The 24,059-nt window shown below is 41.2% G+C and overlaps 1 protein-coding gene across 1 annotated transcript; it reads left to right on the top strand.

Annotated features, from left to right (window-relative positions):
- The first annotated feature begins 713 nt into the window (after positions 1-713).
- Positions 714-13,463, top strand: wnt3a (wingless-type MMTV integration site family, member 3A). The gene is made up of 4 exons (XM_034104819.2): positions 714-784; positions 5,782-6,023; positions 11,584-11,849; positions 11,944-13,463. The coding sequence occupies exons 1-4, from the start codon at positions 714-716 to the stop codon at positions 12,421-12,423; spliced, it is 1,059 nt and encodes a 352-aa protein (XP_033960710.1). The 3' UTR covers positions 12,424-13,463.
- Positions 13,464-24,059: the final 10,596 nt, after the last annotated feature.

Here is a 24,059-nt window from a genome sequence, read left to right as displayed (position 1 = left end):
GCAATAGATGGCAACACCATTAAGGATTTCTGGTGGGAAATCTATTTAGCACTGTAGTTTAGTTTTAGTGAATTCAGTGTGTATTCAGTCCTTAGGAAAAAATCCTCAACTTCTAATTTTACACTCATGGCAAGCAGGCACAAATAAAGGACTGCAGACCTTAATAATGGTCTCAAGCAATTCACACATATTTATTTCTGCATTTTAGAAGCTTCAAGCCAGGGAGTGAAATCCGGACAGGTTGTTATAGCTACGCAATCCACAGGGGTTCCGATGTCTATTTAAAACCCCTCAGACCCTCCCTCTCTCCTTTAAACAACATTATATATCACACACACACTGCATGCTAATGCGACCAATTCTCAATGAGCGCTAAAACACATCTTAAAATTAGCTCATTCTGTTGTCTGAGTTCAAACTGCCTGACAAGGCAACAGAGGGAACATATCATCAGAATTCCCCCTTTGGCAATACCTGCTGATTGGGTCCTAAAAACGCAAGCAGCTTTTAACTTTTAATATTTGGCTCCCGAGTTCTGCCACGAGTAGTCGCGAAAGATAGATTCTCCCTCACTGTTTTTTGGAGGAGAGAAATAAAAATCCACCGGTGCAGATTCGTTTTTCATTTTTGTCCAATCTTCAGTTAAAATCGCAGTGCGCGTAGGAGCGCGCATGTAGGCGTTCTGCTGGAGAAGTTTTAGAGAAACTTTAAGGATGATATACCTTGGATGTTTCCTGTTGCTCTGTGGGCTTACGCATGTCATGGCAAGTTATCCCATCTGGTGGTAAGTTGTGTATTCATTATATCCCTGAACGAACGAATGGTGACATGTTATTTTAAAATGTTGATAATCATTTGATGATCCGCTTTTGTGTCAGTGTGGTTATGGTTTTTATTTCGTTTCTGACAGCAGCGGAACATGTATGTGCACCAATAATAAAGTGTAGAGACGTTTAACACAGACGTTAAGGTGCTACAGATAAAAGGTGCAATAAAAGAGCGAAAAACGTGATTTTATTTTTAACACAATAGCAGAGAACAGACCTGTAGAAACCAAAACAACTTACGAAAGAACAAGTTTCTTCTTTAATTCAACGTTTACCTTGTAATGCTATGCACTACGACATTTTCAACATTAACGATGCAATTTGACTTAGATCAATTTAATTCATAGTGCAGCAGGTGCAAAGTTGTGTGTGTGTGTGTGTGTGTGTGTGTGTGTGTGTGTGTGTGTGTGTGTGTGTGTGTGTGTGTGTGTGTGTGTGTGTGTGTGTGTGCGCGTGCGTGCGTGTGCGTGTGTGTGTGTGTGTGTGTGTGTGTGTGTGTGTGTGTGTGTGTGTGTGTGTGTGTGTGTGTGTGTGTGTGTGTGTGTGTGTGTGTGTGCGCACGTGCGTTCACTCGTCTGTGTATGGGGTCGAAGTGGCACAACAAATATGAAATGTTATATGGTGTATTCTTTGAATGATTTATAATATTTAAAGTAATTTAATGAGGATAACCAGCATGGCATTTGAAATACAATACAGTATGTTTTCTTGTCAGACTTAGGACACCTTTTGCACTTTTAACTAAAGGCCAAAGAAACGAATTCAACCGTTTTAAGTGTGATTGCAGCTTTTGCTGTAATGGACATTGTGGGTATGGGCTATCACTCTATCACTAATTATTTTCCCATCAGTTTTCTTATGTTCCAAATGTCCTCGGAAATCAGCATCTGATGTCCTTTCATTTTATTTCAGTTTTTAACCACACAGAAGAACAGAGTTGCTGCAGAAAATGCACTGGAGCAATATAAATGTTGCAGCATCCTAATTCCTCATATAAGAAAAAAACTATACTATTTAGTTCAGTTGTCTTTTTTTGGTCTTACAAGATTCTTCAGCTTTTACACGTTAATAACAAATGTCTTACTAGAGCTATTTATTTTCTATCTTTAAATAGTCTGCTTTTCTGCGATGTTGGGTGTACCATATTATTTCCCTTAATGGGGCTCATGGTGGTAATACTGATGAGAAACTAATTACATGCACAGCTGGAAGGAAATCCTGATAAAACAGTGGGTGGAAAAAATCCAACCCAAACCAGTCCAAAGTCCTGCTTTTAAAAGTGAGTGCATCCAGTTACACTGTGTTCTCCTCCAGCTTGCTGTCTCCATTAGTTTTTGTGTTTTATCACCTGTTAAGCATCATTTGCAATTGTTTCTGTTGATGCCAGTGTGTGCGTTGCCATGTTTTAGGCCTGCTGATTGACACACTTGTGCACACTGCTTAACAGAGAAAAGAGGGGCTTTATATTTCATCTCCAAAGGAGCTTTTTTTTTTTTGTGGAGCCAGTTTTGAATGACACAATGGACGGCAGGTTTCCATTCTGTCATTGCAAAACTGCAGCAAGTCAAGAACTCACTTATATGTTGATGATTTGATATTGGAGGGTGGGCCAGGTCTTTTATCGAAGACTGTAACTACAGGAGCAAAAGAGCGGCAAATAAACCCAACAGGAATACGTTTGCTATATCACTCCTACCAGTACAAACAATCTTTGACAGCAGAAGTAGCACATTAAGTCACTTTGAGTTGAACATTCTTGACGTAATACTAAAGTTGTTGTTTTTTTCTTGTGTGGCTACTGATGTGGTTTTTGTTACATAGCAACTCATCCCAAGTCAAATAACGTGGTTCCCTTTGGATTGCGCTCAATACAGCTTCATTGTCTCTCCGTTTCCAAACGGCGTGTCAGCTACCTAAGAGCTTTCCCTTGTGTGGAAAGCAACCTGTGATGTTTTGCTGACAGACTATGCTAAACTTTGCTTCAAGTGGCCATCGGAGCTACATCACACTCAACCTCTGTGCCACACTATTCTCTGGAGATCTAGATTTGTACTAAGACAGGTTCATGTCTGTCTCTACTCGACCTGCCATGACATAGCCTGGCTGCACCCGCCACCCCGCCGCCCCCTTCCCTAGTCCACCCCACCTTAGAAGATAAATACCTGGAGGTGAAAGCTTGCCGCACATTCCTTTTCCCAAACATATTCTCTTGATGTCAAAGTCGGCTCCAAGGCCCCAGGGCCCACGAGTAAAGTGGTAATTCTAAGGTACCCTGCTTGGGCTTGCTGAAATATGCATTAAACCTGCGCTGGATACACTTAGATGAGAGGGGGAAAGCCATACTATAACACAAATTGAATATGATGTATGCTTTTCTTAAGTATTTTAAACAATTTTAACTAAATTGTTTATTTGATATCATAAACCTCTTTTTTGACCACTTATGCCAACAGTTTGATTCTTTCATTTCATTTCAAACCTTTATTTATACAGATGAATCCCATTGAGATAATTGGTCTCTTTTTCAAGGGAGACCTGCTGCTCTTTGGAGGGCAGCTGCTTTGAAGAATGATTTTCTCATGAATTAGAACAAAGTGTATCAAAGCACTCAATATATGCCAAAACCAACATTTAAGTGGAAATATTTGTCAGGGCTGGTATTCACCATTTTGCAACAGCTCCTTTGAAAAAAACATAAATCACCCCCGGTTGAACATGCCCTGCCTCCTCTCTTAGGCCATTTCCTAACACAGGAAGAGGTGGCATGGATTACTCAGCCCCGCTGAGACAGACATGCGTGAGTAGAGCAATCAAAGCCCATTGACTCATGAGGGTTGGTGTGACACAGGTAGATGACCTAGCAGAAATCATGTAAAAAGACCCTCACAGGTGTAGTCTTGATGAGTAATAAGGCTCATTACAGACTCTGGTCAAAAGGAAACTCCCACATGACCTTTCTTCTGCACTATGTTCTGCTGATGAGATGCATTTGGGGCTCATTCACTTGTGCAAAAGCCTTTGTTAATGATGGAGTTGATGGAAATGGCATCTAAACCTCAGGGGCGTCACATGTTTCCCCATAGAGGAAAAGGAAGCAGAGGAGGTTCAATACCAGACTGACAGTAGGAGTACTACTTGTAAAAAATGCTGGCCTGCAGCGCTTGTTTCACCTGCCTTGAGTCACAGTAAACATCTCCCAATGATGATCCTCTGATGAATTTGTGCATGTTAGACAAACCAAAGTCTGTACCAGTTTGGGATGTAGACTCAGGTTTCTGCTGGGAAATATGCGCTTCAGGGTGTATGGACTGAAGAGAGGGCCAAAGAGAGGCCAGTGCTTGTTTACTGATGTATGTTGCAGACAAACTGCAGACAAATGCGACTTCCTATGGACCCATTTCTCTTTGCTTGCTTACTAAACCGCTCTTTTATGATTAACTAGAGCGGTCTAGCCTGTAGAAATTAGACCAAATATTCTGTGAAATGCAGAGTGACAGGCAACTCTGATATTTGTCCGGGAGGAATAACTGGTTAACTCTCAGCAAATGGTTTACAAACACCTTAACCACAGAATGCATTAACGTGCTATATTGAAAATGAAATTCATTCAGCCTTTACATTTCCCTATATATTGGTCTTCAAGGTCATCCTGTTTTTCTGCAGTCCGAAGTGGTCAGCCAGGGGTCAGTTGGCTGAGGAGATCTTTTCTTGGGCTGCGAGCCTTTAAAGAAAGCAGCCTTAGGCCAGTGTCAGAAGTTTCAGTAATCTTGTTGTGATCAGCGATTAGTCCTTGAACAACAGTGAACGGGTCAACGGAGAGCTAACTGAGACTGCACACCTGCTCTGGCTCTGCCTTTGTGCAACAGCTACAGTAACTATTATCAAGCCCATATCACTCAGGGAGGATCAGCATACTGCTGCCAGTGTTCACTGTTTAATAGACAGTTGCGATGAAATGTAGACTTGTCTCGATTGCCAACAAGCTACTTTGTTGCTACCCTTGCCAAGGATAATAGGCACTCTGCTATTAAATAATCAAGTAGTCAGGATATTGATTTTACTGATGTTGTATTTAAAAAGAACCTCAAGCTCTCCGGTCAGCGGGTCATGCATTTAAAGAAAATGTGTTTGTTCGTCTTAATTACAATAATGTCTTGACATTTAAATGTTTCCTTTTGAAAAGGCTTTGCTTGCAAGTCAAACCAATTACTCACCTTTAATTTGAGCCAATAAAGCTTTATGTGATGTGGAAAAGCCAACAGATGGTCATGTTCAAGCACAGAACAGCAAAATGTTTTGTAAAATTCAGCTAAATTACATACTATTCAATGATACAATGGATATCCCATTTCTATGATTACTAGTCACTAAAAGTCCTAATTGAGAGGACACAGAAAATAAAGACAGAAAGACAGAGAGAAAGCACTAAAGGGAACGAGACGGAGAGATGTAATCAGTGAACCAAGTTTGCACTTGTTGTATCCCAGAATATCTTCCTCAAAGGAAGGGGGGGGTTGGGTTCTGTGTTACACTTAATACACTCTCTGAAGTTTCAATGTAGGGTTTGCACTCTTATTACCCTAAGCCGAAGGCCTGTTAAGTGTGCGGACAGTTAATAACAAGGTGTAGTTTCCCAAGTTGTCAGCTTAAGGTCTATGAAGACCTCTAGATGCATTGTGGACTTTCATCTTAGACAGAAACACTGCTTGCTTCTGTGGCAGCAGGGCTGCAATTTCAATTCACACAAAGGCCAGGTGTCTGCAGAGAGGGTAGTTGAAGGGATAAAGGATGGACGCCTAATGGTAGCATCTGATACAGCAAACAAACACAATCAAACTCAGACGCTCAATTACACTGCACCTGGAGAGGGAAATTAGTCTTCCTCTTGGGTCAATGGATAAAGATAGACAGAGACAATGCAATCATAACAAAGTGATTTCCCCTCTCATTGTAGGTCACTAGCAGTGGGCCACCAGTACTCTTCACTCGGCACTCAACCCATCCTCTGTGGCAGTATCCCGGGTCTGGTGCCCAAGCAGCTGCGCTTCTGCCGAAACTACGTGGAAATCATGCCCAGTGTGGCCGAGGGGGTGAAGATTGGAATCCAGGAGTGCCAGCACCAGTTCAGAGGCCGACGCTGGAACTGCACCACCGTCAATGACAATCTGGCCATTTTTGGGCCAGTTTTAGATAAAGGTAATGTAACACATCAAAGACATGTGCATTGCAGCTTGCTCTCTTTAACATTAGCATAAAATGCTGTTTTCTTTTGCATGCAAATAACCTGTCAGTGTGCATCATTCAGGCTGCCAATATACAGGTTTTAACTCCCCCAAAAGATTCCCTGGTACTTTAATTTGGAATGATCAACTGTGGTTTACTTGACTCATATCTCATATGACTAACAATCATTACATTCAGGTTTTCCGATACCAGGATTGAAAGATTAGACAAAATCAGTCTTCTGCAGAATTTGCAAAAGTGCCACTTGACGATACATAGTGTTTAATTGAGAAAGAAGAAAATATGAAAATACGAGAGCAACATATGTTAAATCATGTAAATACTTAAGTAATAGTGGAGAAGGGTAATGCTATTAGTTAAGGCATGTGTATACCTACCAAACCCCTTTAGTGAAGCTCTCTGACCCTACTGCCCCCAAATTATGTTTGTGGTACTTTCTTACAAGTTAGTTCTTCAAAGCTGCTGAAAAAAGAGTAGAACTGAAAAATAGAAAGCCACCTAATATATATCTATATATGTTGATTAACTTTTCCATTAACAAATCTATATGCTCTCCGTCTTGTATTTGCATTACAAAAGCTGCACTCCCTGTGTGCATCATTCATTATGCTCGTTCAAATCCTTGTTTAAATAGAGCTTGGACTGAACAAGCTCTGAGCAGCCTGTATGCCTGAAATAATGTACACAATTAGAAGAGTGAGTTCTGTCTTGTTAGAGTTGTCTTTAGGAGGGAATCCCCTGTGATTGTTCTGCTGCACAATCCTCTGAAGTGACTTACACAAGACTGTGTTCAAAATACATTTTTCCCATTAGATTCTGTGATTATGTATTAGGACTTTTAAGTGTATGTCAAGTCTGGTCTACTTATGGGCTCAGGCAGCAGAAATCCCCACTGTGCTGGGAGGCATATTATGTTACCTTTCGACAGAGCCTGCCTAGCGGTTTCCAGTCTTTGTGCTAAGCTAAATGTCTGCTGTCTTTAGCTTCGTATTTAACTGACACAAGTGAGTGTATCAATCTTGTCGTCAACTCTCTGTAAGAAAGTAAATGAGGGCATTTCCAAAAAGTATTAATTGAATTCCTCATGTGAGTGCAGCAGACACATTTGTTACTAAGGTTTTTGTCTTTCCTTTTTGTTTTTTGTCTCCTCTGCCTAAGTCTAAAAGGAGCTACAGGCTCCAACATTGAGAATGAGCGTCAAACATAAGGGTTGTGGGTCGAAGATCTTAACCTGTCACCTAGTTTACAGAAGATTGATGCAAACACAGGGGGTTGGAGGTTACTTAGGGCAATTGCTTTTAATAAACTCCTGAGCCAGTTGATAGAAGAGGCTTGAGCTCAAGTAGGTGGCTAACGATAGGGGTTCTCAATCCGAGCCCTATTGTGGTGCAAAATGCCACCACATCGCTCCCGTTGCCGCCCCTCCAAGGCCTAAATTGCAGGGGTACTGAGCGGAAAGAGGAGGCAGCTACTGGGCTTTAGTAAATCATTTTGATTGGATTAAGGTCACTGAGGCCCTTAATAATGTGAGAGGTCAAAGTGGCTGGATTAAGTGCCTTTGTCAAAGGCCAATGAGAGTGACTCAGGGGCTCACAGGCCTTTGATAGGGCATAGTAGGAGAGGGCTTCCATTTCATTGGATTTGATTGATGCTGGTGTTTGTCTGTGCAACAGGGCCATTGTCCTCACTGGTGTCTGTTTGTCTGCGATTCAGAGTCTGTTGTGTGTCGGTTTCCTCCTGCCTTTTTAGGGTCCAAAGCTGAAAGGAGGAGTAGGCGCCTTTATTGGCTTCAGGGGCTTAGTTCCTATCAGTTAGCCCATCACTGCCCATGCCCTCCTCATCTTCACAGAGGACATGAGAAGTTTGTTTTACAGAGGTGGATTAGGCAATGGATAAGTACTTAAAGAATAAAAACATGGACTATTACGGAAGGCCATTCTGTAAATTGAGTTGAGACTAGTTTACAATAATAGAATTGAAAAATATTTTCGTGTCTGCTTGGATCACTTACACAACCAAATGTAATCAGACATTGGCTTGAAAACACACAAACACACATCGATCTAAAAGCACACTGTCACGCACACTCTTACCAACATTCATGCATCAAAACATAAAAGAGTTTTTTCTGCCTTGAAAATGGACACATACTTCTCCTATGTGGATGTTCTCTCTCCCTTCCACATAGCCTGATCCTCTCTCTATGTTTCTCTCTCACTCCACACCCCGAATCACGAGCCCTAGCTCCTGGCTATGTCTGCGTCAGCACTCATTAATTTACATTAACTAAAGTGTCAAAACACGCACTGCTGGAATCTGCCTGTGATGAAAGGTAATAGAAAGCTGTGCAGGTGTTCTTAGTCCGTGGAGCCGATCCCAGAGCTGTTTCTGCATTCTTTACAGAACACCTACCTACGATATGGGTATAATCATGCTCCAGTTTATGAGTCATAGAATTAGTGAAGGCAACTTTTCTACAAAAAGTGGACAGCCACTATTTTACAGGTGTTACCACCCACACAGGGTCACTAGAAGACATGCAGCATCACTATTCTACTTGAAACCATTAAATGTAAATGAGGTTTACAGGAAGCTCCTATTACATAATATGCAAAGCATGTGGAATGGATTGCTAGGTTTCATACTTTTGTAGCTCTGACTGAACCTAATTATTTAGTTACCTCTGCCTTGTCTGCAGTCACCAGGAAATTCACCTGATAAATTACCCTAAATTATTAAGTCCCCACTAAACTAACTAGGAAAAGGTCAGGGGATGTGGGTTATGACCTATGACCTGAGGATGAGAAAGTGTAACTATTTAGGATGAGCTAAGAGGTCTATGCTTATCATGAGACGTATGTCTCTCCATTCTGGGGGAGGGAAACTAGCACACCAGTATATCATTAACTCTGGGCAAGAAAGAAAGAAGGGGTGTGGTAAATGGAGTTGATGGGGGGACCTTAGCCCCACTCCCTGCTGGGCACTGCTCTGAGCACAATATCTTCGCAACCATGAGATTAAGCAGGAGAAAAAGTGCTTTTCCCCATTCACACGCCCTTTAGATTGTTTTATTAAACCATTTGAATAGGGATTTCCCCGTCTGCCGACAAGCGGGGTCCAGCCAATGCATAGTTCTCTGTTGCTATGACTTAACTTGGTCCCCACTAATCACCGGCCAGGGCAAATTTCATATAAAATATCTGGGGCCATTGTGGGACTAACACAGCGTGACAGTGGCAGCACAATAGGGGATTCAACCCCCCAGCAGGTTGTAGGGACCACTTGGCCTGCCAGGGTCTGGCAAAGTTTGGTGGAGGAGCATTGTTGGAGTAAGAGTGTCCTGAAATACCATAAATTGGTCGTAAAATCAAGTTAAGACGGGAAACTAATGTACCGTAAGAGCTGGTGTTTCCAGGTCAAGTAAGTGCTGTTACAGGTGTTGATAACCGCTGTAAAGGTTATGTGAAACGCCACGCTTCATACAGAAGTAGTAGATTGACAAAAACATACTGTATGAAAAATGTAATTGTTTCTTAAACTTTTGTTGGCTTTTTCCAACAAAAAACAAAATGGAACACGGTTCACACTTTGGTTTTGAGGTGTGTGGAGTAATACCCTTTTTCATAAACCATTGAATCTTTGTTATCTATTAGCACAAATATTTTAGTAATATGTTATATTATAAACAATAGATTTCAGCAACTTCGAAATATAGGTTTGCATGGACAGTATCATCATTGCTTGGCAGAGAAATATACTTGGATGAAGTTTGAGGGGATTAGACATGTTACATCATCACCAGTCTTTTTTTTATGGAAATCAAGGACTCATTGAAGGGTGTGGGAGGGTCAAAAGAAAGTCTACGACCTTAAAGACCTACAGAGACACTAGGACATATTACATTTGCCCCCATGATTCTCCTTTGCTCTAATTATCCCAAGATAATCCTCTTTTCCTCTCCCAATTGAACTCCTCGACCCCCTTATGCTCCACAGAATTATTGCCAGTCATCCATAAGGTTACATATCCAAAGGAGTTTCCCAAGGTACCATTTTGAGTCCACATTTCTTCACACCTTTCATCAATACTGACATTTTGTGACTCCAGAAAATGTATTTATATTTCTATGATGATGATGATGATACATTGTTGTGTAACAGATAAGAGTCTAATTAAACTGTTCTGTATGCTTGGAAGAGGCTTTTTCCTATCCTTGACATTTAAAATGAATGTCACCAGACACCACTAACTTGAAGCCCCAAAATTAACAACTCATACTTTGTTTGTTTTGTGATTCATGTGTTATGAATCACTGTCGAAATATTTCAGCCCGGAGCCCCCCTTGATTGCAATAGAAAATAATTCAATATTCAAGTGAAATGGTCTGTGGTGGATGCAGTAAGTGGGATGCCAGGAATGAGAGCAGAGGTTTGAATGTATTGTGAACACAAGTTACCTCGTGGGTTTACAATAGCAGCATGAAGTGGGTGGTGGAGGATGCCAGTAGACCTTTCTCTTGCATCTTTGTTCCTAATGCCCTTTAGTCCTCAAACTGGTTGGAACCTGCTGTAAGGGAGGAGCTCCTATTTAGCTTTATACTCCTTTTTGTTCATTCCCTCTGTCGTTTTTGTTCTTTAGACAGAACCATGTACTGCCTATTTATGAATTTGTCACACACACAATCACATATGCAGATACACAACCCCAGATGTCACTATTGATCCTTACACCTTTCTCTACATTTCTTTAATTTCTGATTGTACATTTCGTATTTACACCTGGTGTTACTATATTCTTTATCATGTTTCGAGGTATTTTCTCTTGAGATAGTGCAAGACCATACAAGTACACATATCCAGGGCAAAATCCTTGTCATAATGAATTATGTTAAAGCTGGGAACGAACAATGTCTCCTTGCTCTGGGAAATGTTGTTTGATATCGCATATATGGACACTACATTGCCATCTCCATGTTGTGTCTATGATTTGTCCCCACAGTGTGAGGCAGCTTCCTAACCTCTCAAAAGCTTAATTGAGTATCTTAATTATAGGCCTGTCAGCCCCGACTCTTCCTCTCATCTCTCTGGAAGATCCTGATCCCTCTGAGTCATCAGTTAGCTATTTCAAACTGAAGCATAGAGGCCATGCTAGCCTTATTCAGAGACAGGGTGATTGATGTCTGGGCTGACTGACCACAATCTCAGCTTATCTCGGTTGATACTACCTAAAGGCAACGATATTAATGGAAATCGCAGCATGTCTAGTTTGTTTGAATTGTCTTGTTGGCCTGCGTTCAAACATTGTTCTCATGGAATCACACAAGACCAAACACAAGCAGAAATCAACATGTTGTGACCATTCTCTAGCAATTACAGCACAACTTCTCTATAAATTGATAGTTGAATTGAATTGAATTAAATCCTAAAAACAATCATTGACAAGTTACAGTATGTGACATCCGTTTGCAAGACGTTAACTTTTCACTTACAGATACTCAAACTTCTCTTTTCAGCTACTCGAGAGTCAGCATTTGTTCATGCCATTGCCTCGGCGGGAGTGGCATTTGCAGTGACCCGTGCCTGCGCTGATGGTTCAGCCACAATCTGCGGATGTGACACACGCCACAAGGGCCCCCCTGGTGAGGGATGGAAGTGGGGTGGATGCAGCGAGGATGTGGACTTTGGGAGCATGGTGTCCAGGGAGTTTGCTGATGCGAGGGAGAATCGCCCTGATGCACGCTCAGCCATGAACCGCCATAACAATGAGGCAGGGAGAATGGTGAGTTTCCTAAAATGCTCTTTTTGCTGATTGTGTCTAGTACTTTTTTCTTCTTTCAGATATTTCACTCACACCTAATTTTTTGTATCCTTAGTCCCTCAACGACAACATGTTTCTCAAATGTAAGTGCCATGGGCTGTCAGGAAGCTGCGAGGTCAAGACATGCTGGTGGTCTCAGCCTGACTTCAGAGTTATTGGCGACTACATGAAGGATAAGTATGACAGCGCATCAGAGATGGTGGTGGAGAAACATAAGGAGTCCCGTGGATGGGTTGAGACCCTGAGACCAAAATACAACTACTTCAAACCCCCAACAGAGCGCGACCTGGTTTACTATGAAATCTCACCCAATTTCTGTGACCCCAATCCTGAGACTGGCTCCTTCGGCACCCGTGATCGCATCTGCAACCTGACGTCCCATGGCATAGATGGGTGTGACCTGCTGTGCTGCGGCAGAGGTCATAACACAAGGACTGAACAGAGAAAGGAGAAGTGTCACTGTATTTTCCACTGGTGCTGCTACGTCAGCTGTCAGGAGTGTGTGAGAGTCTACGACGTGCACACCTGCAAATAAGGACATGTGATTCCTGTCTTTTCTCACCAAAATTGAAAGACTTCAGTAGGCCGATTCACAAATACAGCAACTTATCTACAAGACATAAGAGACTGTAAAGCTGTGCGACCTGTGCATGTACTCCAGTGGCAGGCGGCCTTGTGCTTTGTGCTGAAAAGAGCCAGTCCCTGCCTTGATCAACTGAAAGTGTTGATTAGATGTTGACATCATAAAGCGCCATTCATGTGAACTGATATGATGGCGATGATGACAACAATGTTGATATCTCTAGCGATGACGAAAGACTTCTGATGTACTGATGTAGGAAAGGAGAACTGTGGGCTGATTGACAAACACCATATTGGTGATTTTTTTTTCTTTCCTGTATTCCAAGTAGTTCATTTGTTAAGAATAGTACAGCACTGCCAATACTTTCAAGTCAATGGGGCACACAATGAAAGTGTCACATGTTCTTATGTTTATTCATAAGTTGTTTTTTCCAACATGTTGACAACTTACATGACACTCAATAGCATGCATTCTCCTCCTCAACTTTATATGTATGTGTATATCTGAAAACTAACATTGTCGTTGTGTGAGTGAGTTTTTTTAATAGTGTTAATATGTTACTGATGTTTGGGTAAGAATGCACTTGCACCTGAGTGAATGTAGTTATTATGCTGCAATGTGTTTACATATGCTCAAATTAGTTAAGCTAACCAGTTAATATACTTTCAATGACAATGTGAGCCGTATCAACTGAACAATTTCAAAACAAGAATATACACATTTCCGGAAACACCTAAAAACACTGGAAGCTTTTTCTTAAAGGTGGGGTAGGTAAGTTTGAGAAACCGGCTCGAGATACACTTTTTGTTATATTCCATGGGATGCTCTTAACATCCCGATAGCAATGAATATCTTAAGTGCTTTGGCAAAAAATACATAAACAAATTTCATCTGTGGAAGCCGTGGCGCTGTAAAGAGCACGACCAATCATCTGAGCCGGCCCGGCTAAAATAACTGGATGGCCTACCTGCCTGTCACCCTTCCATCTGTGCACAAACTTATCTCGTGCCCTCATTGGTCATGTGCGCGTTCGTGTGTGTTGGAGGAGGGGCTCTGTAAGGAAGTGGCAGATTTTTTCCGGCTGTGTATTTTCAAATTCTAGCGCACTCGAGCGGGTTTCTCCAAAATTACCTACCCCACCTTTAAGAGTAACAATGCTTTGAAAAACACCAACAGTTGTGACCAAAGACAAGAAAGTGAAACCCTGTGCGTCTGCGGTAGTCAGACGGCTGTAAATAAATCTGAAAGGTCAGCACTTGTTGAAAAATATGAAGCATGTTCTCCTTGTTTTTATCAGTATTAGCAATGTCTCATGGGACTGGATGTGGGGAAAGCTGTTATTTATAAAAGGGATACTCCCACTATATTTTTGTTTTATTTACATATATAACATTCTTTTATTTGGTATTTGATGGAATAGAGGTCAATTCTGAACTCCCCAGCATAAACAACACAAATGGCAAAGAAAGAACAAAATAGGCTGCATCATAAGAGCTCTGTATAATGCAGTTTAGTTTGCAGTCGTGGTAAAATCCTCACCAAAACTTGTGCATGAGATGATTCTCAGCATTGGCTTATGGTTCTCCAACTTAAACAACAAGCAGCATCACTGAAACTATCAATTCTTCCCTTATTTTAATGCTGCTAAATAATGATAATATGTTGTGTGTATGTGATTGTGTATGTGTGTGTTGATGTCCTTACATACAGTATGTTATTGTCTTTTTGTGTTCATTGTGTATTCTTGCATGTATTTGATTCTTTCTGTGAAAGAAACCTATCATATGTAGTTTGGAGAAAACAATGTGAAGTTCTGACTAATTGTTGCATACAGTAATTCCCATTTTAACCAAATAGACCAAAATAGAGCTTATGTTATTTTAGTTGCATATGGTTTTGTAGTCATGCTAAACATCAGAGCAAAGATGATTTATGTTGCCCTCCCTTCATTTGAAAAGAAATACAACAAAGTATTTATTTATTTGGAAAGTGAAAAACTGCTGAAAGATGAGACAAGTAACAGAATGTTTATGAAAGTGCCGCCTGCCATTTCACTGATAACTTCAACTAGAAATGTGTAAAGTTACTGATAAGTTATTGTTTACAGCCAATGTAATGCTACGTCTCAGGCATGTATATTTTCATTGCCCACCATGACTCTTCATCTCGACTGAAAATATACATGAGCAGCCATAATCAGTTTCACATTTTAAGTCATCTTAATAAGCTACACAGCAGCCATTATTAGTACAAGACCTGTTATAGTGGTTCAATTACTGTAAACTTAATTTGTGATTGATTGCTTGTGTGGACAATTTGCTTATTTTTTCTTAAAATCCAAAGTTTTGTACAAACTAGTTTTTTGTGTTTTTATGGATTTCTAAAATTTCATGTTTTTTTATAATTATTTATTTTATGCTATGTACATATTAGTAAGTAAAAGTATATATTTGCAAAATACATTTTTTTTAAACAGTGTTGTGACTTGTAACGCTGTAGCCTTTTTACCTCATCTCTGTTTTTTCACTGACTGCACACAGGCCTCGTTTGTCTTACTGCCTGTAGTAGATTTCTAAAGTTAACTCTGTAACACCAAAATAAAGCAACATAAACAACCAAACTTGTTCTATTATCTATGAATGAAGTGCACGTGTGATAAATTATGATGTGGATTTCAGCTAATCATGAGTGCCAACAAATAAACTCTGGGACCTGAAAGAAGGCTCTTGAACTCTGGGGCCAGTATCATACATATAACATGTGTGCATACACAAATAACATGAACCTTAAGACAGGTCAATGTTAAATAAGTAGGTAACATTATTCAGTCACTAGATGCCTTTGACAATTAAAACAAGCGCAATGACACAGTGTTCGCTGCTTTTAGGATTTCTGTTACAAACTCAATTTCTGAAGGGTGCAAAGTAATGGTAAAAGGTTGAAGACTGTGTTTGAAACTTCTAAAATGAATTGTTTAGGAGTACCCTCACTGAATTAATGGTAAATAATAATGGCAACAGTGTTAGAAGCAAGCCCGCCTTAACCTGCCATCAGGCCCTGGGGCTTTTTGTAGGCCCCCTATTTAAACAACAAATCAAAGTCATTTCCTCGGCAGGCTCTGTGATCGCACTTCTCCACTCTGCTCTACGCGCGCCTGGTCCTCTCCTCCAGATGAGTGACGTATCGGGCCTCCCTCATGTATTTGTCCGGTTGCCGTTGGCTCCCCTCCACGTAGCAAGTCCTCGTCATCCTCTCCATCTCCTCCAACAGATAATGTCCCTCCTGTCTGTTTTTCCTCTCCCTAGGCTCCAAGGCCCCGCGGCCGGCACGTGTGATCTTGGAAATAAAAGTTTCATATTCTGAAAGCCAAGACTTTGTTTATTTAAAAAAAAATTAAAAACACCCGAAATAAAAAAAATATATATTTGAATTTTATTTATTTTTTTATTGGCTCATGATAGGCCCCCGATCTCCGTAGGCCCCTGGGCTTTAGCCCAGGTCAGCCCGTGCATTAAGGCGGCCCTGGCTAGAAGTCATGCAATGTCTTTGTATGCACTCAACAAGTTCATAAATGCGTTGCAGATCTCAATTGTGAGAGATTAAGAATCAGCTTTTATTGCATCTATAGTTCAGACAACAGAATACTGTATTTTACATTTTACTGATTCAAAGTATGCTAATTTTAGGGATACAGTATGTAGTGGTGAATCCAGATTTTTCATTAGACGCTTTTATCCAAAGCGACGTACTCATATTCTCGTATTCATTACTGTGGACAATCCCCACAGGAACAATTTGGGGTGAAGTGTCTTGCCCAGGGACACAACGACATGCTGACTGCAGTGGGACTTGAACTACCCCCTGATTCGAAGTCCAGCACTCTATCCACTGAGCCACAGCCGCCCCGTTTCAGATTCCGCTGACTCAAACAGGTGGCAATCCTTAAAACAAAACAAAAATCTCATCAAAATAAAATATGTTTGGCAAGATAAACAGAAGCAACCAGACCACTATACTGACAGGTCAACAAGCTTTGAACTCTTTTCATGGCATTTATGTAGGTAAGCCTATAGCGAGCACAGAAGACACAGCCATGAAGTTCCCATGTTTAATACCTTAATCGCCAGCAAGACTGTGTCTGCAGACGGCCATGGATAATGCTGATGCCTGTGAATGTGAAATCTAATCACAGTCACGCACTCAGAATATGGACAAGTTGTCAGTCGTGAAGACTAATAGATTTAGGCCATAATGCCCAAACATGGGCTGTGGATCCACATTTGACGAAAGAAGAATAAAATAAAGTTGGGTTTATAATGTGAATCCTGAGAGACTGCAGAAGCCAACTGTGCTTTTTGGAGAAACAATAATACCAGAGAAGAAAAATGCGATGAGAGTTAAGAAATAGATGGAGCTTTGTAGAAGAGAAAGACCTGATCTCAAGATAGATTAGGGGTTGGATGTGAATAGAGCCCACCGGTGCTCCAGCTCAGCCGCTGGACCCCTGATAGTCTTTGAGCCGTGCAACAATGTCACCACCAGAGGCCAGGTCTCACTGCTATCTAACCCCATTATCTCAAAGAAAGATTGATACACACCCCCTCCAGAGTGGAAGCACCACAAAAAGTGATGCCCTTCCGTTTTCATTCATGTGGATTCATTAGTCTGCCCACCCCCACATCATTCTATATTTTAAGCCGTCTTTCACAGTTTGTCCAACGACTGAAACTCATTACTTTGGAATACTTGTTTTTCCAAACATTCATAAAAAAAATGCAATGGCATTTAAATCCTGCCTCATGATGGGAAATGAATAAAGACTTGTTGAAGACTCTGTGGTGTATAAAGCCCTGGGAGCCAGCCAGGTTCAGGTTTGGTTTAGTGACTGGGAGGCTGTCAGAAGCTCATTCCACACCTCGACCTTTGACACTTTTCACACCATCTGAGTGGGAGAAAACAAGTACAAAACATGAAACAGATCACAGGATGGACAGAAACTCCGGCCCTGCAACAACGCTGTCTTTTGGCTGAAGGAAATGGGCCCTTCCCTTCAGACCAGACCCACCTAGTAGCTTTGTCACCCAAGTGAGATGAACCTTGTTAGCAGATACTTGCCAGAAGAAGCTAAGGTGGCTGCAGTGAGAGAGATGGCATCCTGACTGTGAGAACTTTGACGCGACGAGAGGCACCACCCAATAACCATATAAATGGGAGACAATGAAACTAATTGCAATCAGTGTCCTTCTTTTTATTTTATGTCCTGAGGTCCGCCCTGACATTCACAGGAGACCACCGCATGCATTTAAATAATGCAGAGTTGTTGTTGTGGGGCCGAGCGACATACAGTGGGGTGGTGCAAAGACCCACACTCAGATGACATGATTCAAATACTCCCACAGAAGTAACACTTGGTGACAGCCAGCTTTCACTCTTCCCGAGGTCTTTTGATGTTGTGAAGATGAAAATGACTTGTAACAAACATGCAGACTAGGATTGATAGCTATTATTTGAATTGAGGTTGTATCTGCATGACGAAAGCAGAGTTGTTTAAAAGTTGATATATCAGAGAGCAGCTGTAATGCTGACTGCAGCTTTAAAGAATGTCGTTCTCAAAGCTCTTCTTGTTTCTAGGTCAAACACAGCAGAGGTGATGAGCTAAAGCTGCACTACACAGAAGTGTGTGGGCATTTCATTATGTTACTGACTTTGAAGCCTGTCTTTTGATGTCTATGCGTTTTCTGTCTGAAATTAGATCATTCCCTTGGATTCGGTACATGTATTTATGACATTTAACACATCGGACCTGCCAGATCGTAAGATTGTTAAAAGTAAAGTATTTGTATAAATAAATATTGCTCTTTCTCTGCTGGAACTGCTACCCCGCGACCCCACGGATAAGCGGGAGAAGATGGATGGATAAATATTGTTATTGAGTAGAAAAATTAGAGCATATTGCCAGCTTTCATTTGAAAAACTGTCCCATGTTATTACCGTATTTCACTCAAATTATACTAATGCAAACTAACCCCGCGGTAAATGACTTTAATTTGCCTCATTTGTTCTGTTTTCATATGGCCTGCAAGTGATATTTCTCACTTCTATTTTCTAAATAAATACATCCTGACAACACTCGCACCTTTATCCAACACTTCCATTACATTCTAACTTAAGATCCACGAATGTGTTGTTTATCACACAATACTAATCACTTCTTTTTTTTTGCCTCTTTTGTGACATTAGACACACTACAGTCAGACAAAATAATGTTCTACAGATAACTGTGTCGACTCAAACCGTTCTCGGATGGCAACATCTTAACATCTGCAGCAGTCATGGCATTACATGTTCTCTTTTACAGCCAGGGAGGGGAACGTGTGAAGTGTGTCACCTACCATGAATGAGGATGATCTGTAAGATTTCTATAGAGGACAACCATCATCTGGAGAGATGTGGCACCTGTAAAGCAGCCTTATCCCTGTTTGAAGTGCATGTTTGTATTGTTGAAGCCAACAAAGGACTTTTTGCCACCTCTGTACTTAGAAGAGAACATTAGTCAAACTAGGGGGGGGAACCAGGGGGGTGATATGGGGGACGTACTTAGGCTCTATACGGTGTGCAGGTGTGTGTTGAATGCACATGCATGCTTGTGCATTCGATTACTCCACTGACTGGCCTGACTTCAGTTTTAGGAAGAGTAAGGGAGCCCTCTGTGTTCAGGTATGATGCTGTAAGATGTGGCCTGCTAGTGGTGGTGGGCTGCAGAGCCTGGAGGTTGACAAGGGGTCATCCTGCAGATCAATGCAGGCCTGGGTTGTAGTAGGGAGGAGGAGGCTGACATGATCACTCATTAGTCACCTTTTCACCTCTCTGTAGCTCAGAGCGCTTCAGCAGGTAGGAAGAGCATGTTTGCATTTCCAGAAGCATCTTCACTCATCATTTGTTGTGGTCTAAGATTTTATATTTAAAGGACTGCCATGAAAAGTAATTCCTAATTGTTGGAGTTGTCATTGAGTTATTATGTGTGTCTTTTACACAAATACAAATGTACAACTTAATAATAAACATATCCTTTTAACTGAGGCTTTGAAAAGTATGTCTTGAAGCCACATAAAGCTCTACAGATAAATAATAAAAAGCATGTTTTTTTCTTTGCAGAGTAAAAGTCTTCTTACACTTCTTCGTCTTCTGTGTGATTTTGTTGTGGTTGGCATCCATACGTTTTGCACCACCACCTGCCTTGCTGGGCTGTGTCTTGCCCCATCTGATCTGCCAATGAGAAGGCAAGGTCAAAGAAGTTCCTGAACGTAAAGCATGTGGGAATAGGGAAACTGTTCCTGAAATGTAATACCAGTTGTTAACTGTTGACTATATGTAATTTATATTTCAGTGTTTTAATAAGTTTATTTCAGAAAAGCTTAGCAGAGATGGAGAACATTTAACTTGTGAAACACTTGTATTGTTTCAATGACCACTTCAAGTAACCTCTATGTAAATGTAGCGACGCACAAAAACAGAAAATACCCACAAACATCCTTCAGTTTTCGGTTTCTATGCATCTTTTCATACAATGTCTCCACTTGCAAACAACTAATGCAAAGAAAGAATTTGGTGTACGTTATACTGGTCAATGCTTTAATCAAACATTACCGATGCACAGGCTTGATTCTATTTTCTTGTAATTCTTTTTAAAGTTCTATTGTTGCTGATTGAAAAAAAATGCCTTGATTGAAAAGAAAAGCCAAAATGAAAAGGGAATAAGAGAGATGCATGCATGTCTAAATTGATCTGCATTATGTGGACATGTACTGAGTGAGTGAGATTGGGTGTATCAATTACAAGGTGACTAGCAGGGTAGAGGAGCGGGGTTATCATTAGCAGGGACTGGCGCTGGCCTCTGGTAGTTCCAGTAATTACCTCACAAAGGGTGGTGCTTGCCTTCCCACTGCTTTTCCCACACTGCACTCCAGGCTCAGAATTCCAATCGGCCCCAGACCTGCAATCTCCTCGGTTTTAGACAGCAAATTACTGACAAGTCCCATTCTTCACAACACTGTAATTGCTTTTTAGTGCTGTTTTTATTGAGGCAACCCCAACCCCCTTGCCCTTCCCTCAATAAAGCTAAGTCAGGGAAGGGGCGAAGGGTTAATATAGATAGCATTAGTGCCTAATTGGAAGGTCTCGGCATGCGGGAAAGTTTCATATAAGTCCTGTCATCGTTTCATCTTATCCAGACCTTGATTGAATATACCAGTGATTCAGTATTTAGTTAGTGATCAAGAAGGATGTGTTTTCTTTATAAGTCATACGTTCCACATTCGTCATGAAGGTATATGAATCTCTGTCTGCTCCAGAGAAGTGATGTAATTTAGGCTCTTCACATCCCATACAAAGAGAGGCACTGAGCATCTTGGCTACTCCACGACTTATATCACTGTGTGTTGTCTTTCCCACCCCTGCGCATTACTCTCTCAATGTATTACTTTGTGGAAATCATTAGTCTCCATGTCAATACAAGCTCGGAGCAGAGAAAACATCTCATTATGGGACTTAAAGAGATCCGTGGCATTCTCGGCTCCGTCAAGCTGTTCTTCCTTTCTTCAATATATTTTCTTTCCTTTCACTCAGAGGACAAATTCTCAACGTTCCAATGCCGGACAACCAAACAGTTGCCATTTGAAATGAGAAAAAGAGGAAGAATGGAAAAGGGCCGAGGGATTAGAGATCTAAACAGGATAAAGGGATAGGAGATTCTTGGTGTGATCCAGTTTAGTTTGAAAGATGGAGGGTCTTAACAAGGATTTGAGACTTTAGAATTCATTGTGCCATTATTTCCATCCTTTGCAGTTTCAGCTAAATTGTTTGCCGTTTTGTGGCCCAGTACAAGCCCATAGATCCAAACATGTTTACATGCAGCTGAGCACAATATTTGTAATTATTGTAACACAATGTGCCTGTTATCCCTTTTTATTACACATTTCCAGGTTGTTTCTCACAATTTGTAAATGTAATTGGAAAAATCCATTCACCTTGTAGGTTTTCCAGGTATTCATCACGCACAACAATTTGTAATAGCCCTCAATAAGTTTGTTATAACTTTAAAAGGAACAAAACACAAAGACATTATAGGCCAAATATGTAAAAGAAAGAAAATGTCATATGCAAAGATAAGTTAAGTATGGTTAATGTGATGAAATAGATTCACATTCCTCCTTTTTTTTTGTCAAGGCATCAAACGTGACCACATCCTCACTTTATCAGGCTGAGCAGCAAAGTGCCCTAGGGGTACAACCTGCAATTGACTCGGGTAGCAACCTAATTCGCCTGTGCCCTCATGTGTCCATCTCCCTGTCAGTCTGAGCAGGTTGACACCTCTGACCCTGTCACGGGTGTCAAATAGCTTGTCAGAGGCCTTCAATAAAGTACAATGACAAGCCCTCTAATGCATTACCGCACGAGTTCCAGCCAGAAATGAGAGGCTGTAGCCTTTCCAGCCTCAAGGCAGACAGGTGCGCCGTCGAGCAACACACACACACACAGACACAAACACACACACACACACACACACACATATATACACACTCAAAGACACCGGACACAAATAAGCTCTCCCTATCAAAACAATCACCAACAAAATGATAGTATATCAACCTTAGTATTGTTAGAGTAAACCCAACTTCACCAAAATAATGCGAAATTATAAGATGTTGAAATGATCATTGTCTTTTTTGGCCCTTGGCACGCACACGTGTATGCAATGTTCAAAATGCATCTAAATTCATTACTCAATCACTTCAGGATTATCATTGAGGGGCTGACATAACCAAAAGAGATCAGTTGTCAGTAGCAATAAAAAACACCATACTTGGACCACCTTGGGAGCATGTAAGGCCTGTCACCATGAGGCCCCTCTAAAGGGCCCAAAGGGCCACTTACAATCAACCTGTCAATGTCACGGATGCCTGAATTTTGAATAATAAGATGAGACCGTGTTAAAAATCATTTGGCATTAACATGACAAGTGAAGAATCCTATGTGCCAGATCTGGACACTACCTGGTTTTGATGCCACAGGTTTTGGTTGGTGCTGGTTTGGTCTTAAGGCCCTGCTTCAACATGCTGTACATTCCAAACAATTATCTACCCCAGGGTGCAACAGGTTCACACTTAAATCTTTGATGCCTCCTCCAATGGGATATAGCTGGATTTAAAACAGGGAGCAGGGGTGGGACAACCCTTAAAAACCTGTATACATAGCAAACATGAATCAACTTCAAACCAACCCACTGAGGGAAACAAAAAACTCTTTCAAAGAAATACTTTTATCCTCAATGTTGTTTCATCTTGCAATGGCTCGTCATAGACCATGTGGATGCTTGAAGCAAGTTTCAAAGAGCAGAAGTAGACTCAAATATTACACCAGTCAAAATGTCCTTAGACTTCATAGATGGTGGTGACCTTAAATTCAGGTCACTAAAAGGGTGCTGAGACCCTTCAAAGACATGGACCATGGTAACCTCACGTCTAACCAAGTCATCCTTTAGAAGGAAATCCAGCTCCCTGGCATGGACGTTGTGTTCAACGTGTACCCTTACACCTTGCCAGTACACCCCTTTCCTTCAAGCCAGCGATTCCCATTCTTAATGCAGTCCACTCCCACACTAGATTAGATTAGAATCTTTAATGACCACACAGCCAGGGTGGTGGAATTCGTGTTCAGTGCAGATTATTACAGCTTGTTCCATACAATTCAACATACAATAAACAGACAATAAAAACACAACACACAGCACAGGGCAAATACTAGAGGCCCACATGTCCTTATACTAGAACAGGGGTCATTCAAATGTGTATTATATCACAAATGCAGTAGCACAAGCAACATTTCGATTAAAACAAGCCATGGTTTACCACCATCTTCAAAGGGTCTTACCGAAATGTATGGTCTGATTTGCATTTACACTCTTCATTGCCATTAATCTGGATCGCATAATTGCTTTTCCATTAACTGTGCTGTCAAAATACATGAGAACCGTTTTTATGCGGCAATGACTCAATATGCAATCGAATATTTCCGTGTTTACCCAGGGCGGAGTGCAAAATGTTATGTAAATCCCCTTAACGACCTTTTCAGGCTGCGTACAATCACCATACAAAGGTGATTGGCAGCCGACACTGCTGCACATTTATCCTTTTGCCCCGGCCGGTCTCTCTCTGTAGCGCCCCCTACTGTGCGAGGCGTGGGGTAGGGTGCCCAGTGGCACTTGTTGCCAATGGATGAGGCCAGCATGGGTCCTCTCATGGCAACGATGCTGGTCGTTGTAATAATGTTTGGTTTGTTTCCTGCTTCACACCTCCTTTGGGATTTTGCCCGACCTATAATCCAGGACATGAGACGCAGAGGGAGGTATCCCATGCCTGTCCATCTGAGTTCCAGCCCTGCTTAGCCCAAACCAGCTCCTTTGTACGATTCACACAGCAGTCTATTGGTTGCCTGTGGGCCATTTAATAATGTGCTTCTATTATCATGATTATTGTGATTATTGAAACGCCACACCATATACTGTACCAAACAACAAGTTATTTGAATAA

This window comes from Pseudochaenichthys georgianus, chromosome 17, assembly GCF_902827115.2.
Source record: "Pseudochaenichthys georgianus chromosome 17, fPseGeo1.2, whole genome shotgun sequence".
NCBI lineage: Eukaryota > Metazoa > Chordata > Actinopteri > Perciformes > Channichthyidae > Pseudochaenichthys > Pseudochaenichthys georgianus.
This window is presented reverse-complemented; position numbering and strand designations above follow the sequence as displayed.

Bases quoted from the DNA above. Each gene is read 5' to 3' on its own strand.
- wnt3a (XM_034104819.2), top strand. From the start codon at position 714: ATGATATACCTTGGATGTTTCCTGTTGCTCTGTGGGCTTACGCATGTC. The intron at 6,024-11,583 runs GTAATGTAACAC...TTCTCTTTTCAG, and splicing joins TGGGCCAGTTTTAGATAAAG to CTACTCGAGAGTCAGCATTT. The intron at 11,850-11,943 runs GTGAGTTTCCTA...TTGTATCCTTAG, and splicing joins ACAATGAGGCAGGGAGAATG to TCCCTCAACGACAACATGTT.